An 18,302-nucleotide genomic window follows, 5' to 3' on the forward strand; every position below is an offset into this window, starting at 1 on the left:
CATACATAGCACACACACACACTACACTCACAAGTCTCGCACACATACAGACATCACAGGCTCTGACCAAAAATCTACCAACAAAAAGACAGAGCAAAGCAGAACAACCAAGCAACTACCACCACAACACCAGAAGACCAAAGCACACATAACACAAACTCTACCCACACAAACACAATCACCCAAAACAGGCCACACACAACAGTGTGCACTCTTGTCTTAGAAACACTCCATGAGTCAAAGTCAGACTCTTGTCATACTCACCAGACTGAGCAAGAGGAGACATCATGGTAAGCTGCCTGCTCCGGGCACTAGAATCCGGTCATACCTCGCAAGCCACTCCAGGTCACTTTCGACAGCAAAGTACAAGTATGACTCAGTCATAGTCCAAAGTAGGTCTCAGCCCTAGGGCCCTCCCCCCTGACTCCATGGAAGACGACAGGAGGAGCTCTCTGATTATGTATTATGTAGGTGGGCTGACCCTGAGTAGAGCAGGTGTATCCTGCCTTCACCATGAATGATGCCACAGTACAGAGACAAGATGATCAGCTTAAGGCAGTGGCTTAATCACTCTCTCCATTCAACAATCACTGTGTCACTGTCTGCCTGGGTTGACATGCTGGCTAAGCCCGTTGCATGCGGCTGGGCGGCTTGCACCTGTCACCCTGGGCTTCGTAGGGATGGCTGCCCCCCCACCACCCCAATTTTTAGGCAGGGCTCAACCATAAACCCTACCACCTACCAACAAAACAAAGAAAAATAAACCAAAAAAAAAAAAAACAATCAATGCCCAATGAGTAATGCTGCTCACCTTTTCGAAGCCCTTCTCAGTATGTTTGACTCTCAATTCCTGAATGGGCTGTGAGTGACTGGTTCCTCGCTCCTGACCTGACCCGGCACTATCAGGTTTCACCTCATATTCAAGTCATATTCAAATTCCAGGACCCGCCCAAAAATCAGGACAACACCAAGAAAGGAGGAGACATTCTCACTTCTCTCACCAGACTAGCAGGATGCATCGTTCACGGCACAGCCAGAAACCATGGTGTGCACACCATAGGCAACAAAAACCATAGAAATTTGCCCACCCATTACAGGCCACCCAAACTCAGGAACCTCCCCACGGCATTCCTGAAAACTCTGGAGGGATAAATGTAACCCCAAACACACCACAATATAAGGTGATTCAAACTGGTCAAACATACTATAGATCACTTTCTCACTCCCAACCTACTCCCCCCAAAGGTCTGTTCCTCCAAGTTCTACTGTTCCTCAAAAACTAAACTCTAATGCCCATGCCCACAAGGTGAAAACATACTGAGAGATCATCTCATCACGAACATGGGGGGCAATGTCCCACCAGGAGTATACCCTTCATTGGTGAGATCAGATCACACAAACTAATCACTGGGAAGTCTCATTGGCGCCCCCCCCCCCAAAAAAAACCCCAGTGAGAAGACTCTCTAAACTCGACTTCACACTTCTTAGGACTGCATGGTCTTCTTCATCAAGGCCCCAGCAGCGGAAACCCCACTAAAGCCACTGAATCACTGAACAAATGCCTCTACCAGCACTCCAGGACTGCATGGACCCAGGCAATCCCAAACAAAACAAAGACCTTTGTACCAAAAGCCGGCATCCGGGCCAGTCTGGTGGACCCCAGCCATAAACAAGCTCAACAACAGGAGAAAGCTACTGCAAGATAGATTGATCATTGTAAGTAAAAAACTAAGATCTCTCATAAAAATCCTCCAAGGCAAATTTTGAAAGAAAAATTGCCACGGAAATTAAACCCACAGTTAGGGGGCAGCTGTTAATCTTAGCCTCACCTCAGATCAGCCTGACAAAAGCCTGGTCTGCAAAGCTGGAGGAGGATCATATGGAACTCATAAATAAAGACATAGGGGACCTGCAGACATCGGGCATCATAAAAAAACTCACCAGCTTAAATGTACCCTTACATCACAAGATGGGTTGCAAACTGGCTAAGTGACAGAACCCACAGGGTTAGAGTTGTACCATATAGGTGGCAATCCACTAAGCACAAGGTTAGGTTATCAGGGATCTGGGGACCCAGGTTGATAGTAACCTTTCATTTGACCACCCGTTGCCAAAGTAGTAGGAAGATCTTTCTACACCACCCTCATGAAGATGGGTTCATCATCATCAAGGAAGAGGGTCATCATCCCCTGTACTCATCACTCATCAGACCGACAGAGCCTAGTATGAACCTATGAACCTATATAGCCCACCTTATCATGAAAGGGTTCACATCTAGATCAAGAGAGGCCATTGTGCCCCTCTACTCATCGCTCATCAGGCCCATAACTGAATACAATGCCCCATTTGGGATGTACCTTACCCGACACCTGCAGCAACTGGAAAGACCCCAAAAGTACCTCACCAAGAGGATCAAGGGACTCAAACAGATGCCCTACGCAGTTAGGCTAAAGAAACTCCAGCTCTACTCAGTTGCTTACCGCCTACTCAGAGGCAATCTGTGCCTGACGTATAAAGCCATGTCCAACCCAGAATTAATGGACATGCTCCACCTCAGGAAATCCAAATCCCTTAGAGCTACACATGCCAGGGACTTAAACCTCAGCACAGAAATAAATAGGACATGCTGGAGGGACAGATTCATATCCCAGAGGTTCCCCTCACTCTGGAACAAAATCCCAATCCATGTTAGGCAGAGCCCCTCAATGACCCTCTTCAAGAGAAATCTTGACGAGTGGATGGGAGATTGTAGGTTTACCCCTGGGATCTCTTCTGTGTCCCTACTAGACAGAGGCACAGTAAACTAACCTTAAAAGGGCTATCTTCTGTGACCTACTATACAGAAGCACAGTCAACTAATCTAAAATCAAACACACTCTGGCTAGGCTTATAAATGCCCTAGGGCAGATAGCTTAGTATCAACCTAAGAACCTATGACAATTACATGTGTTCCACATGGATTAGTGCTGGGATCACTGCAGGTGTACCACAGGGATCAGTACTTGGACTACTGCTCTTCTTCTCATACAACAACTTGCTTTCCTCAGGTATTCCTGATATAAACATATAATGTATATACATGACCTAATGCTACTCAGTCAGCTGTCTCCAAAAAACAACCAAAGAAAAGGCTGTAACGTGGATTACAGTCTGTCTGGAATTGGGTGCATAGTTTAAAAAAACAGTTGTAAATTACTCTGAAAACATATAAAATAATCAACCAGCGAAATAAGAGGCAAAAATGACCAAAAATGAAATGAAACACCACCTCTCAAAATTGACCTACTGCTGCCAGAGCTCAGGAACCAGCCACCAAAAATTAAAAAGTTATTGCACAGTCTTAAAAATCACATAGAAACATCAGGCGTTTTCGTCCCTCCACAATTAAGTCTGAAGAAGTCTGTCATTGACGAAAGCACTTACTGAGTGAAATTTTGTGCAATAAATGATATGTTTTATACTTTTTATTTTTTCGTGGTTGTTTTATATATATATATATTTATATTGATTTTTGCAATGAGTGAATCCATTTATGTTTTATGATTACATTTCTGATTTACCTTATGGTTGTTATTCTGATGAAACCTTTGGATATATTCTGACAAAAGCGCTTAATAAACTTCTTGGTGTGATCTATTAGTTTACTCTCTGTGCATTGACCACTGACTCGGGTACTGGTGTTGCTAATTCAGTTAGTATTTTTACTCTTTACTAATACAAAAGGATTAGATGTAAAGTATGCTTTTCCGCGAATGACAATTACCTGTACTAGGGAAGATGTATGTTTGTATGTGTCTGTATCTGGAAGGTTTGAAAATATGTATATCTTTAGACAATCTGCATCTTCATTTCTTAACAAGTTATGGTATAGTTTTAGTTAATACTGAGTGAAGAAAAATAGTATAAATTAAGCAGAATTATTTGACTGTAACAATTATCACTCACAAATATAATAGATCTTAAAGTGGCATGTCTAATATTTGAGAAACTGGAAAAGATATATTCTTTCTTTGCTATGTTTTCTTTCTTTCAGGTCAGATTATCTCAGCTTTCAAAGTACCTGACTGTCGCTTCAAACGGGCATTGATCGAAGCAAACAGTGGAAATGGTTATACTGTAGTCCAACCAATTGGTTACCAGCTCTTAGGTCTGGAAAGTAACACAGTTTATACGTAAGTTTTACATAGAATGATATTAAGTAATATATACTGAACATCATATCTCACACACACACACACTCAACATACCAGAACACACAAACACGTAAGCTAAGGCAGTACATTTGCTTGCACACAGAAATATTCAAGACTAGTTTAGCTGTACCATTAATAAAAGACAGCTCCTACTTACTAGAGTAAATGGATGCAGTTGATTTATACTAAACTATAGACCTTCCCCATACTCTGTTATGTAAGGCTGCACAACATTATTACTGTATTTTTTTTCTACTCAATTATGTGTATCAAGATAGTTCATAAAGCAATGCATCAGAGGATTATACACAACCAAAGAAACAGTATGACTTCTTAAACCTGTCATGTGTGGCAGACAACCAAACCCTTTGTGCTTGTCCATGGAGAATGCTGTTCGTCTTCACACACAGTAGTACCCTTTAGACAGTTTTGTAAACACATCTTGGGTAACCATCCCAAGGGCCTAATTTACAACAGGTTTATTTATCTGTTTATTTGTTTGTTTGTTTGTTTGTGTGTTTGTTTGTTTACCTGGGTGGTACACTGATCAGTACTGACCAATTTCAGGCTCAGCCCGGGTGAAATATAAAATTAATGCTAGCAGTACCACAGTCGTTTAGACTAATTAAATTAAAAAAAGAACTGTATATATATATATACATTCTAGTGAACAAGCACAGTGCAATATATACTCATGCAGAGTATAATGTACAATATATACATTAGTTTCTAAAGTAGGCCAATCTTCAGTAAATCTTGAGGGAGGAAAAGAGACTCAGAAAGGAGATAGGTTAGGTGATATGCCCTGTGTTGAAACAGGAGTATTTTGTATAAAGAAGTGCTTTTTGAGTTGCTTTCTGAATTTGGAATAAGTATTAGTTTCCTTTATGCCAATGGGGAGAGCTTGCCAAAGAGTAGGTGCTTGGGAAGAGAAAATGTGCAGTGCTATGGAGTTTGGTTCTAGAGGAGAGTTGATGTGGCTTATCAGTAGTGTCTCAGCTTGTATAAGGAGGTTTATTCATGAAGTCTACCTGCAAGGGGCATAAATGTGTAGAGTTGAAGAAGTTTGTAGAGTTGGGATCCTAAAAGTAGGTTGGATCTTTGTTTTATGGTAGCTATTTGACTTTTTCTTTGTTGCACTTTTGTAATTAATGTTATTATTTCCCTGTTATATACAACTGAACTTATTGTCAGGAGTTTAGCTAGGGTTGGGTGAAGAGGGCAGCTGCCCCAGGTGCAAAGTGTTAGGAAGCATAATTGTAGAATCCCAATATTGCATTTGTGATCTGAACTGAAGCACTTTAGTGCTTCATGTTTGGCATAAACTATTGCATCTGCTTGCTGCAAATGTAGTAAACAAGCAGTTTGCTACAGTTTACTATTACAGAAGAGCATCTTTGTGTGTGTGTGTGTGTGTGTGTTTTGCTCCTCAGGAGTGTAGACTGCAATGTATGGACCTGGCTTCCTCCTTATTTTAGGAGTGCCAGATCCAACTGGGGAACAGAGTTTTTTTTTTTTTTTTTGCTCCTTGACTTTAAATTGAGTAGTAGGGGGCAGCAGACTGGAAGACAACACTGGGCACCATAACAGCTATTGAAGTACCTCCATGTTGTCTCATTGACAGCACTTCATCTGATTGCATTTTTGAAATCAGCAATGTTGTTCTGCTGACTGTAGTGTTACTAAGTTTAAATAACACTGCACTGCTGCCCTTTGTTACTGTTGCATTGTTTGTCATTACTGCCAATAGCTCAATTAGTTCTGCACTGTTGCTAGTACAATATCAGGTATTTTTATACTGTTGCCAATTACTGATATTAGATAGTAACCAATTTAATTTACTATCTCATCAACTTTTGATCATTGGTGGTACTGCTTTTTTGCTTTTTACTAACTGCTATTGCTGTACTGTTACTGGACTATAAAGTATCAGATTACACGGATACATTTTTCTGTTTGTGCTGATTGCTGTACTGTTACTGGACTATAAAGTATCAGATTACACTGATACATTTTGTTACTGGACTATAAAGTATCAGATTACACTGATACATTTTTCTGTTTGTGCTGATTGCTCTACCATTACTGCATTGTAACTATTTACTGTTACTGCACTTGGAACGTTTCATTTCGTATATCTGTAGCTATTGCAGTATAGTTAGTGCACCTGGATCCACTGAGTTAGACTACCTGTTGTTCGTTGCTGCTATTAGTTAGGTAGAGACCAAATTAACTTCTTATTTTACCTACCGATTGTACTTTATCTCAAACTTCTGATCATTGCTGCTTGTTTTGATTGTTCCACTGTTATGGACATTGAAGCAATTGCTCTTAGTTACTGCACTTGAAACTGTTGGTTAAGGCTATCTGATTTAAAATTTCGACCTGTTAGTGATTATTATTTGACTTATTTACCTTTTGTTGTTGATTACATTAATGTTCCTTTATATTGCTGTCACTGTTACATTTTTGCAGTCAGTGATTACTATCACTATCATATATCATACTATTGTATCCTTTAGCCACACCCCATATTCTCGCAATTTTCTAAACTCATTATACCCTTTGCTTCATATCACCTATAGGGTATTAAGCTATACCATTTTAGTACCCCTTTGACTGCACTGCCATTATGGAATGGTAGTCAGTACTTGCTCTTTTTGTATCAGGCTGATAGTACTAAGTATTTTGAGGCTGTGTACAACTGCTTTATGCTTACTGAAAATCATTTATTACTTCCTTACAATGACTCACTATGTGCAAGTTATAATTATATTTTTGAATTTTTTTTGGCTAAATACTCACCAAAAAAGCATACATAGTAATCAAGTAAACACAACACACACACACACTGCACAGAATTCCTCCACTACACAAATTTATGATGAGGTTTTTTTTGAACAGCCCACTGCCTAAGTCTCCCAGACTAAGGCCTAACAAACCTCATCCATCAGTTCATCCTGTAATGCACCTACCTTCTCCCACCACTTCAATAGCTAGTGCACACTTATACCAATAAGAGTCAAGAGTGTGTAGACTCCAAGCTCCACAGTAGTGTTTTATTAACAGGTGACTTTATTGTCAGGTGAATGGCCACCACTATCACCTGGCTGGATGAGAATAGAGTCACAGCTGTCTTTCTGGGGCTAGGACATGAGGTGTAACAAGGGCACTTAATTTTTTCAATCCAGGAAAATATGATTATGACCTGGTAATGGTCCATGTTGGGTGAATTACCTTAAGTGCTGAACCTAGAGGTATGTACAGAGAGGAATATGATTTATCTTGCTATGCATGTGTCCAAGACAGTAAAACATCAGTCTGACATGGTATTTTATCATCACCCAGAATGATGGATCCTTGGACCAGTGCACATACCTAGTCATGAAATATGAAATAAGTCAATAAGTGGCTTTAATATTTAACTATGTAGCTGGTGTCATTCTAGGGGATCCAATATTTGCCATCTTGCAACAATATAATGGCTTCCTGCTTTGCCACGGATGTACCAAACCTTTGTTATCATGGCCCCTGCATTTTTGCTGATGCATAGTACCTTCTTTTAGGCAGAGTCTATATGCTGAACATTCCAGCCTAATAAATCTAATTCAAAATGCATTGAGGTGGCTCTCCTCCATGTCAAGAGTCTTCAGAAAAGAATACCTGAACTTGAGGACCTCTTAAAACATGAACACATTAATGTATGTGTGGTTTCAAAGCAATTAAATAATTCCATTCCTGCCTTTAATGCTTATCATGTCTTCAGACCAATTGTTACTGCAGAGTGCCAGCATTTGTCAAGGATACTGTTAGCTCGTGACTGATTCCTTAAGACCCCCAGATTTAAACAGTTAATTGTCCAATTCACCCCAACAAGATTAATTACCACTTCATAGACAGCCATAGAACACTGTCTATATCCCCTTCAGATAATGATAGCTATCTTAATAGCTTAGCTGAAATCCTCATTAATCCCATCACCTTTTAATGGGATGGAGACGTCAGATATATGTCACCAAACAGGCTGACCTACATCACCAGTGGTTAGCATGCCCAAAGCTTTCTGGATTTTATAAATGCTAACTTCATTGTGCAAATATCCTAATAGGCTCCCAAATGACTTTGATCTTGTCTTCATAAATATGGCTCTGACTTCTACTCCCTCTTCCAAAGTCCATCCTTATCTACACCAAATATAATGAGAATGCCCACTTTAATCCTAAAGAAATGAGTGATACCCTAGCTGACAAATTTAGGGCAAATTTTACTTCCTCCACAGTTATAACTATTCTACAGATTCCACAGTCCCAGCCACCTCTATAATTACTATGGAACAATTATTCTCTTAAAACTAAGAGTATCTCATCATGGGTCCTGATAACATGGCATAATGTCTGACTATCAGTACCTAATGTGGGTTATCTGAATCCCTACTTAACCTCTTTAATCTAAGCCTCAACATTAGGTACATTACTTAAGGTTGGAAAACAGCCATTAAAATGCCAACACAGAGCCTAGTGAATATAGAACCATTCATTTCACTAGCATCACATGTAAAACGTATGGATGTATAAGTCCTAATTACTTGTAACAGTATATGTCAGTGTAACACTCTGCCTTACTGGCATATGAGTAGTAGTGCCCTACTATCAAAACTCAGAGACCCTCTCACTGCCTGTCTGTGGGTATGATGAGCCAATCACCTGGCAGTACAGTGACTGCCTTTTAGACCCACAGACAGGACCCTTTCAGTTTTCTACTGTCCATCAAGAAGAAAAGGTGAAAATGCAAGCTTTGTGAATATCTACTGTTCCAAACAAACAAAAAAAAGAAAACGCACACTTACAACAGTAAAGGCTGCTGAGCACAACTCCAGGCAACTCTCAACACCAAAGTATGTACATCCAAAACAAGGGAATGGTGGGTGGGTACTTTCTATGTACATCATGATCTACTGTTACATGCAAGTCAGGTGGGTGGATACTTTCTATGTACATCTACTGTTACAGGTATGTAAAACTTATACAATGTACTATGTTCAACAAATATTCTGTCTTACTGGCATATGAGTAGATTCCCAAAAATTACCCAACCTGAGAGGAGGAGGAAGAAGAATAAGTGGTCCTAGTGAAGCCTGTTGTGGATGTAGAAAAGGCATCCAGCTTGTAGTGCTTCATAAAGGTATGGACAGGGGACCAAGCTGCTGCCTCTAGAATACTTCTGGAGTCCACTCCTTCCCAATATGCCACTAAAGAGGAAAAGGCCTTGGTGAAATGTGCCTTTACCTTGCCTGGATTTATCTCATCATGATAGGTGTTAAAAAAACACAATATCAGAGGGCAGCAATAAATCAATACATTTCTTGAAGAGAAGTTGCTCCCTCTTTGCCCTTCTGTAGAAAATAAAAAGCCTTCCAGCTCTCATAAAGGGTGTTTTGTTTTGTCAAGGTAGTACTGAACTGCTGATGCACATCCAAAGTATGAAGTATCCTCTCTCACCTTTATTCTTAGGTTCTGGAAAGAACACATGGAGGGTAATAGGCTGAATGGGATTAGATTCTGAGACCACTTTCAGCATGAAAGAGGGGTTAGTGTGTAACACAACCCTGCCTGTGGAAAATCAGGCAAGAATGTCCCACCATGAGAGCTTGCAGCTCAGACTTACCTTGCACATGTCAAAGCAATAAGCAAAGAGCAGTTTCCCACATTAAGAATTTCAGATCAGCCTGAGCAGTTAGTTCAAAAGGTAGTACGGTCATATTTTCCAGAATGTAGTTCAGATCCCATAAAGGATGAATTTGCTTGTGAGGAGGACTCATATGCAGTACTCCTTTCATGACCTGTTTTATCAAAAGAGAAGAAGAAGAAAGAGGAGGATCCATTGGCAAACAAGCAGAGATGGCCACTTAACACACCTTAATGGACAGACACAATAACCCATACTGAAGTAGCTCACATAAATATTTCAAGACCAGAGGAATGTTAACCTCAAGGGATCCACTGTTCTCATTTAGGTACCATTTAGAAAACCTTATCTATTTGTAAACATAACATTTTCTAGTAACATGTCTTCTGGCCTCCTTTAACACCTGCTGCCAGAGTCAAGACTGACAGTTGTAGTTGCTCCAAACTGGAGTGCACCAGTTGCCCTTGAGCCTGTACGAGAAAGTATGTGGTAATTGCTCTTGGCCAATAGAATTATAAGGGGAAACCAAGATTGCCTGGGCCAACAGGGGGTCACAACAATCAGCTTTGGCATTTTTTTCTGAACCTTCAGAAGTACCTTATGAATCAGTGGAAAGGGTGGAAGCAGATACAGGAATATTCCATCCAAGGGAATGAGAATGCATCTGACTTCCAAGCATGGCTGAAAGGATATCTGGAACAGAATTTATCCAGCTGTCTGCTTTGAAAGGAGGTGAATATATCTATTTGAGGTGTTCCCCACAACTGAACTAGATTCTGGAACACCACTGCCTTGAGCTGCCACTCGTGTGGGTCTCCCTAAGATTTGCTTATTCTGCCTGCCACAATGTTTTGCTCTGATAGGATGTATGATACCTGAAGAGTCAGGGAATGCTGTAAATGCATTCCCCAGGCCATCACTGCCAAATGACACAGAGGGTATGTTTGTTGAGGTACCACATCACTGTAGTGTTGTCCATAACCACAAGAAGAGGACCCAGAGTCCATAAGTGGTGAAGCACTTTCAAGGTATGTATCACTGTTAACATTTCCTTGATATTGATGTGCTTCCACATGTCCTTGGAAACCCAAGTGGCCTGCACTTGCATTCCCATTGACACCATTCCCCAAGTGAAGTCAGAAGAATCTTCCTGGACAGATTGCACTGGAACAAGTGAGAAGAAAGGAAGACCTGGCTTGATACTTAACTAAGCTCTCTACCACTGTAACTCTTGTCTGATGAAGGGCAGCACAGGCAACTGGGATTTCAGGGAATGTAGGTGCTGGAGCTAACAATTTTGACATGCCATTGAATTTTCCTCACATGGAGATGGGCCAATGCATTCATGAGAATCACTGACACAATCAGTCCTAGAATTTGTTTGGAATTGTCTTCCAGAGGTGACATTCTTCACTGAAAATTCCTGAAACACCAACTGGTAAGACAGGATCTTGTCTTTGGGAAGAAAGGACATTCTTTTGTTGGTGTTAATTTAGCACCCCAGAAAGTCATGTCTTTGCAAAGGTGTCAGGCACAAATTCTGAAGGTTGGACTTGAACCTTATCTGGAAGAGCAAGGTCAAGACCTTCTCTAGAGATTCCAAACACGTGGATACAAATTCTGCACAGATCAGCAAGTCATCCAAGTGAGAAAATATCTAAATGCCATGAGTCTAACAATGGGCCACTACCAAGCCAAGGCATTTGGTAAGCAAATGAGGTGCAGTGGATAGCCCAAAGGGCAATGAAGGGGAACTGATAGTGCAAACCAGACACAATAGTTCTCAGATACCTCCTGAAGTGATTAGCAATGGGGATATGATGATATGCATCCTTCAGGTCCAGGGTCAACATGAATCAGTGGTCTGGCAAAAGAGGAAGCACTGTCTGTAGGATGAGCATCATGAACTAGGAGACCATAAGTATACAGAAAGGATAGGTTCAACACCAGTCTCCAAGACAGTGCTTTTTGGGAACCAGGAAAATACTGGAGTAGAAGCCTTTTATTCATTCCAAAGGAGGGGCACATTTTATGACCCCTGAGTACAGTACTTGCCAGAGTATAGTAGAGAATAATGAGGTCTGGTCTAGCAGGTAAGGGGGAACCCCCTGAATATAGATGGATGTTCTTTCCACTGCCACATGTAACCTCTGCCTATGATGTTGAGCACCCATTTGATGGAAACCACTGATGGCCAGGCCACCTTGTTGAGAGCTAACTTTCAAAACAGGGCACCCAGGGGGGAATTGAGAAAGATGGGTGCTGCATCTCAATATAGTCATAGGGTAGAAAGGAGTTATCATTTTTGGCAAAGGAAACTCTTGTTGGTTTGGAGGAGTTCTTGTCCTGACATTTCCTTTTGGTGCCTTATTTTTTGTTCAACTGGAACTTCTGTTTGTTGGGTCCAACATTAGTGACCCTCCGTTATGACCATTTGTGACTGCAAGTGGTTCCATTACTGAACCCCTTGCAAAATTTACTGACTGTAAACTCACGTAATTGTTCAACAACTTTCCTTACATTCTTCCCGACTCTTGGGATTTCTTGGACAAACTCAGAAAGGTCGCATGTCGTGAAGACTACTTTTTGGTCACTTTAGGCATCAAAATTTTATTAATAGTCATCCCACATGAATTGGAACTCATTGGTTTGGTGAAGTAGTTTCCAAACATGGGTCACTGTCTGACAATGATATGATGTTGATCTCAGATTTTATGGAATTGATCTTGGGTAATAATTTTATCTTTTTGACTGTGAGTACTTTAAGCAACTCCAAGGTGTTGCTATGTGGACTGCATGTGCCCCCACTTTCACAAACAGTGTTCTTCTTAGATGGGGAACTGGAAATGGTTTTCAAACTTGAGTTATTTGCCCACTGTGTGTATTATTTTCATTACCTGGATGACATATTTATAGTGTGGTCTGGTAACGATGAACAATTCTGTGACTTCATCAGACAATTAGAACTCTCTTCAACTTTTCTAAAATTTACACACAATTCCAATTTGGAAAAAGCACACTTTTTGGATGGGGAAATAAAGAAAGGACCTGACAGAAAATGCGACACCATGATTTCCTGAAAACCAACTTTTTTGTAATGCTTCTACATTTTAAAAGTAACCACCCATTGCATCAAAAGAGAGATATAGTCAGAAGTCAGTTTATATGAGTGTCCAGACTGATTTCTAATGACAGTGTCTGTGTTGACCAATTTGAAAAGCTAAAAAATAAGTTCTTGGAACGGGGTTACCTAACTGCCATGGTGGACAGTTTTTACACACAGACTTTGCACAAAAGGGGTAACAAATATGCCCCAATCATTATTAGAGGTCTTCAGAATCTCACTTGCAACACTATGACAGACAATTCAGACAATAAGGGTCTTGAGCACTTCAACAACATGATTTTGCACTACTCCCTGGATGTGGGTGATATTCATAATATCCTATGCAATGAGCATCTTAAGTCCTGTTTAAACAAACCACCAATGTTTACCTTCAAAACAGGACTAACATCAAAAACATTTTGGAGGCCTCCGAGAAGGGTTTGCAATGGCTCCTTTAGAACTTTTAAATGTGGTCACAGCCATTATTGCTCTTTCACTGATATGGACCCAGGGGATGAATTGATGGCCATTGTTGAAAAATGGATGGTTAGGGGAAGGTATAACTGTTTAACTGACAAAGTTGTTTATATGGCTAGATGTATCTGTTCAGGTTTTTACATTGGTATGACTAATAATGCCCTGAACAAACATTTATCAGCACATACACAGCATCACAAAAACGTACAACAAAAGTGCCATGGCCAAGCATACATCTTTATGTAACAACTTTTCCAAGTTTACATTTTATGTGTTGGAAAAGATTGATTCAGCTATGTACACTGGAATTTGGCAGACCCGATTATTATACCAGGAAATAATCTGGCAATTGCATTTGGATGACACTAATTTTCCCAATGTACATGAAGCTGTTTCCATCTCCAGTGAACTTAAATTGAGATCCTGTAAGTTATATTTTTTTTATTGCTGCTATTATTGTTATCATGATGTGCCACACCATCTATGCAATTTACGGTCTTAATGTGTGGTCTTTCTTTAAAGTTTTGGCGGCCTTGTTTTTACACTGCATTGTGATTGGTTTTTGGAATTGGGGTGTGTTGTGAAGACTGTTTTTAATTGGTTCACATTTTTAGTTCACTTATGGTTCTGATGATGTCTATTTTGGATGAAAGCGCTTAACCACAAAATACATTTTAACAATAAAGGTATCCTCAGCCCCTTTGGTAGCCCCAGTGCAAAATCTGCTCCATCTGGCCAACTCCCTTCCCTAATAGTACATACAGCAAAAATCTGCTATAATGGACAGGTAGTTTCTCATCATCTCCCCAGCCAGCCTGATTGACATGGGCACCCTGAGGCAATGTAGCAATTGTCTCATGTATACTGACAACCACTTACTCCTAAAACAGATAAATACTCTATGTGAGAGAAGTAATTTTACAATTAAATTGGAGGCAATACTCTCATGTAATAACAAACCATTCATCAAACAGGTTGGTCGCAAACACACTCCACCTCTCACACAAAATAAGGACATGACACATAAACCCACATATGCAGAAATACTCACTTGAAGCCTAGCAAAAGATCGGAGACCTCCCAAACATAACCCACTTGCACATATTGCAATGCAAATAGAAACCACTACACATAATAATGAACACACCAGGGTCTCAGCAAATAAGCCTCTAAGGCAAAACACCTCCAAACTGAATGTATTGGTCATAAGCAACTTCATAGTGAGATACACAGATGTTCTCCTCATGGTTAGCTGCCTGTCAGGTGTCAGGATCCATCACGTCATGGAAGCACTCAACTCACTCAACAACAAGTATCATTATGACTCCGTCATAGTCCATACTGGGGTGAATGACTTGAGATGTACCTCTCTAGAATATTGAAGACAAACATGACTGAACTCTCAGATTATGTGTTCCAGGCAGGTATGAGCCTAGCCCTAATCAGCATACTACCTTCACCTCGGATGATGCCACAATATAAACAAAAAATGATCAACTTTAACAATTGGCTTAGCTTCTGGTGTCAAGTCCAAGGTTATCCAGTATCTGTCAGCCTAGGAAGACATGGTCAACAGGTCACGCTGTTTTGCCACAGACAAACTCAAGGTTTTGCTGCTTAATGCTAGGAGTCTAAACAGGAAACTGCCCTTCCTGGAAGCACTCCTCAGCTTGGAAGATGCTGACATCTGTGCAGTCACCAAGAAAGACATGGTTCAAAGCCCCAGAGAGCACCCCAGCAGTGCAAGACTATGAAGATTAACATCTATTGCCAAGAGGGACACAGGTGGAACTCCTGGGGTGACTTTACGGTTACCCATCCAATTGTCCAGATTGCATTTGAAGACGGCCAATGAGGTGCTCTGTTTGACATGAAGTGGAAGTCTGTTTCAAAAGTATGGTAACCTCTGGGAGACAAATCTGTCCCTCCACCAGGCTCTATTAATGTCACATACCAGGTTAAAGCCTGTAGAACAAGTAACCTGTGTACTGTTTGACTTACAAAGATGCAGCATTTCCAATACAGCAGGGTGAGAGGTTGCCTTGTATGCAAGGCAGAGTAGTCTGTGTGAAACAGAATAAAGTTATGATGATTTTGGATGATCCACATAGGACAGATGCTGAAGACCTTGAATTTTCCCTGCGAGGAACCATTGGGGTCTCTCCATTTGCTGCAAGTGCCTGGAAATGTACACACCAAAAGGGGCATTGTACTCAATTACTAGCCTGATGATGGAAGAGCACAGGAAGGTTATAACTTCTTTTTTTCTGGAGGCAATGCCCTTACTTATGAGATGAGACATATAGAATGCCCTTCTTACCACTGTGGAGATATAGTGGTCAAAGGTAAGATTACTCTCAACCAGTGTGCCCAGGTCTCTCACCGCTGAGTGCGTACTTAAGGTGTTGCTGTTGATGTGGTAGTTAACAGGAACATCACCTTACCAAAAGGGATGATAATACATTTTTTTGCATTGAGTTTAAGGCCATGACTTTGGCACCAATTATTTGTTTAAGACCATCTTGTAGGATGCTGACATCATTTGGAGATTCTATGACCACTGCCAGTTTGCAGTCATCAGCAAACTGTCAGCCGCAGACCTTTAGTTTTTGCTTGTACTTCAGAAAAATAGATTCCAAACAGCAGAGGTCCCAGGACTGATCCCTATGGAACACCACTGGTTACAGGTCTGCTGTTGGAGGTGGATTCCCTTATTTTGACAATATGGGTTTTATCAGTGAGCCAGTTAACAACCCATCTAACTATATAATGGTTGATATCTAGCTGTGTGAGTTTGTCAATGATGCCTGAGTGGAGGTTAGTGTCAAATGCCTTGTTTAAGTCTAGGTAGGCCTTGGTGACTGTCTTGAAGAAGTCCACCAGGTTTAACAGGCATGATCTCCCTTTGACAAATCCAAACTGAGTAGGGTCAAGTGTTTGAAAATTACATATATCTTTGTTGATAAGGTCCATGATGATTCACACCATGGCCTTGTAGATAAGGCTAGTCAGGCTAATAGGTCTATAGTTCCAGGATCAGTGGAAGCACCGCCTTTGTGCAAGGGAATAACTGTGGCCATTTTCCATTCAGCTGGGATGAAGGTGGTGGTTAGACTGAGATTGAAAAGTACCCAATGGTGTTGCTAATTCTTGATGAAGCCCATGTAGGGCACAGCCTGGTATGTTATTGGGTCCCATAGATGCTGTGTTTTTGGCCTTAGAGAGAGTGTTTATAACCTGCTCTTTAGAGATACAATGTAGGGGACAGGTGGTAAGGATGTCATGGGGTACATTTGGCAGGGACAGAGGAGTGAACTTTTCACAGAACCTGTCAGCCAATAGGTTAGCTAGGTCCACAGGCTCAGTATAGGCGGTATCATCAAGTACTAGTTCAGCACAGATCTGGGCCTTTCCTTTTAGGTTACGGATGTAACTAAAGAATGCCTTATGGTTGTCTTTAGGTGAGAAAGCTAATTTGGATTCATAGTTTGCTTTAGAGGATTTCACAAAAAGTCTTATTTGTTTGTTTAAGCTGAGGAGAGAGTGTTTCCACTTTAGGGCTCACTCCCTCTTACTTTTAGATAGCAATTTATTCCTCTTATTGTAAAGCCTGTTAATGGCAGCTGCCCACCAGGCAGGTTTGCTCTTCCTTGAGGAGCTTGTTTTGGTCCTATCAGGTACGGCCGAGTCAATGCAGTTATACAGGTGTTTGTATAAAGCATTGGTGTAGAACTCAGCATAGTCACCAGTTCCATCTGGGGTGCTGCAGTAAAGCTATTTATACCATCCCCATAAGAGGTTATAATCTGCTTTGGAGAAGTTGTTTAGTTTAATTGCTGCTGAGGGAGGGGTCAAGTGTGATTTGTGGTCAGATCTCACCAGGGAAGACCTCACAGTGGGGGTGCCTTAGTGGTCCCCCATATTGGTAAGCACAAGATTCAGGATGTTGGCACCCCTTGTGGGGGTGTCAACCAGCTGGTCCAGGCATTGGAGTTAACAATGTTGAGGAACCTTTGGGCAAATGAGTTTAAGCACGAGTAATTTACCCAATCAATGAATGGGTAGTTAAAGTCACCCAAAACCATGGTGTTCGGATGTATCTTGATAGACTCAAGTAGATACAAATAAGCAGATTGAGTGTCCTGATTCATGGAGGGGGTCCTGTAGCTGGCAATGACTTGACTAGGTGTCCTACCAGCAGTTAATTGTGCCTGAAGTATCTCCAGGGAATCATACTGTCTAACCAATCGGGAGGTGTGTTTATCTTTAATGAATATTGATATACTGTGTCCTTTAGTTTTCACACCTTCAGTTTGTGGTCTGAAAGTGTGGAAGGTGGTGTAACCTGGTATGGCTGTGGTGCTGTCCACAGCCTTCAACCAGATCTCCATGACTGCAAAAATGCCTGCGTCTTCCAAGGTGTGGACTGGTTCCAGTGAGTGCAGTTTCGTGTTAAGACTCCTAGCATTTAGTAGCATAACCTTGAGGATGTTTTCAGATATGTCAGGAATTTTGTCCTTGAGACACTGCCTAAAAAGGCACTATGAGGGTGGCAACAGCCTTAGCCAGTAGCAGAAATCCCAGGGGTGAGAGATGAAGACCTGTTGATCATGTCATCCCAGGCTGACAGATACCGGATCCCCTTAGAAAGGCACCAGAAACTAACCAATTACTGAAGTCATTCATTTTCTGTTTGTATTGAAGCATAATCCTAGGTGAAGGTAAAATGCTGCTTAAGGCTAGAGACATACCTGCCTGAGACACATAGTCTGAGAGCTCAGTCATGTCTCTCTTCATATAGTCCAGAGGGGTACATTTCAAATCATTCACACCAACCTGGA

General features: G+C 41.1%; 1 protein-coding gene across 1 annotated transcript in view; it reads left to right on the plus strand.

Annotated features, from left to right (window-relative positions):
• Window positions 1–18,302, plus strand: part of UPK2 (uroplakin 2) — a 260,794-nt gene that overhangs the window by 146,345 nt on the left and 96,147 nt on the right. Inside the window, exon 5 of the mRNA XM_044079442.1 lies at window positions 4,034–4,172. Coding sequence (XP_043935377.1) covers window positions 4,034–4,172 — 139 coding nt within the window. The remainder of the gene's footprint in view (window positions 1–4,033; window positions 4,173–18,302) is intronic.

This window comes from Protopterus annectens, chromosome 8.part0 (assembly GCF_019279795.1).
Source record: "Protopterus annectens isolate FY-2018-M chromosome 8.part0, PAN1.0, whole genome shotgun sequence".
Classification (NCBI taxonomy): Eukaryota; Metazoa; Chordata; order Ceratodontiformes; family Protopteridae; genus Protopterus; species Protopterus annectens.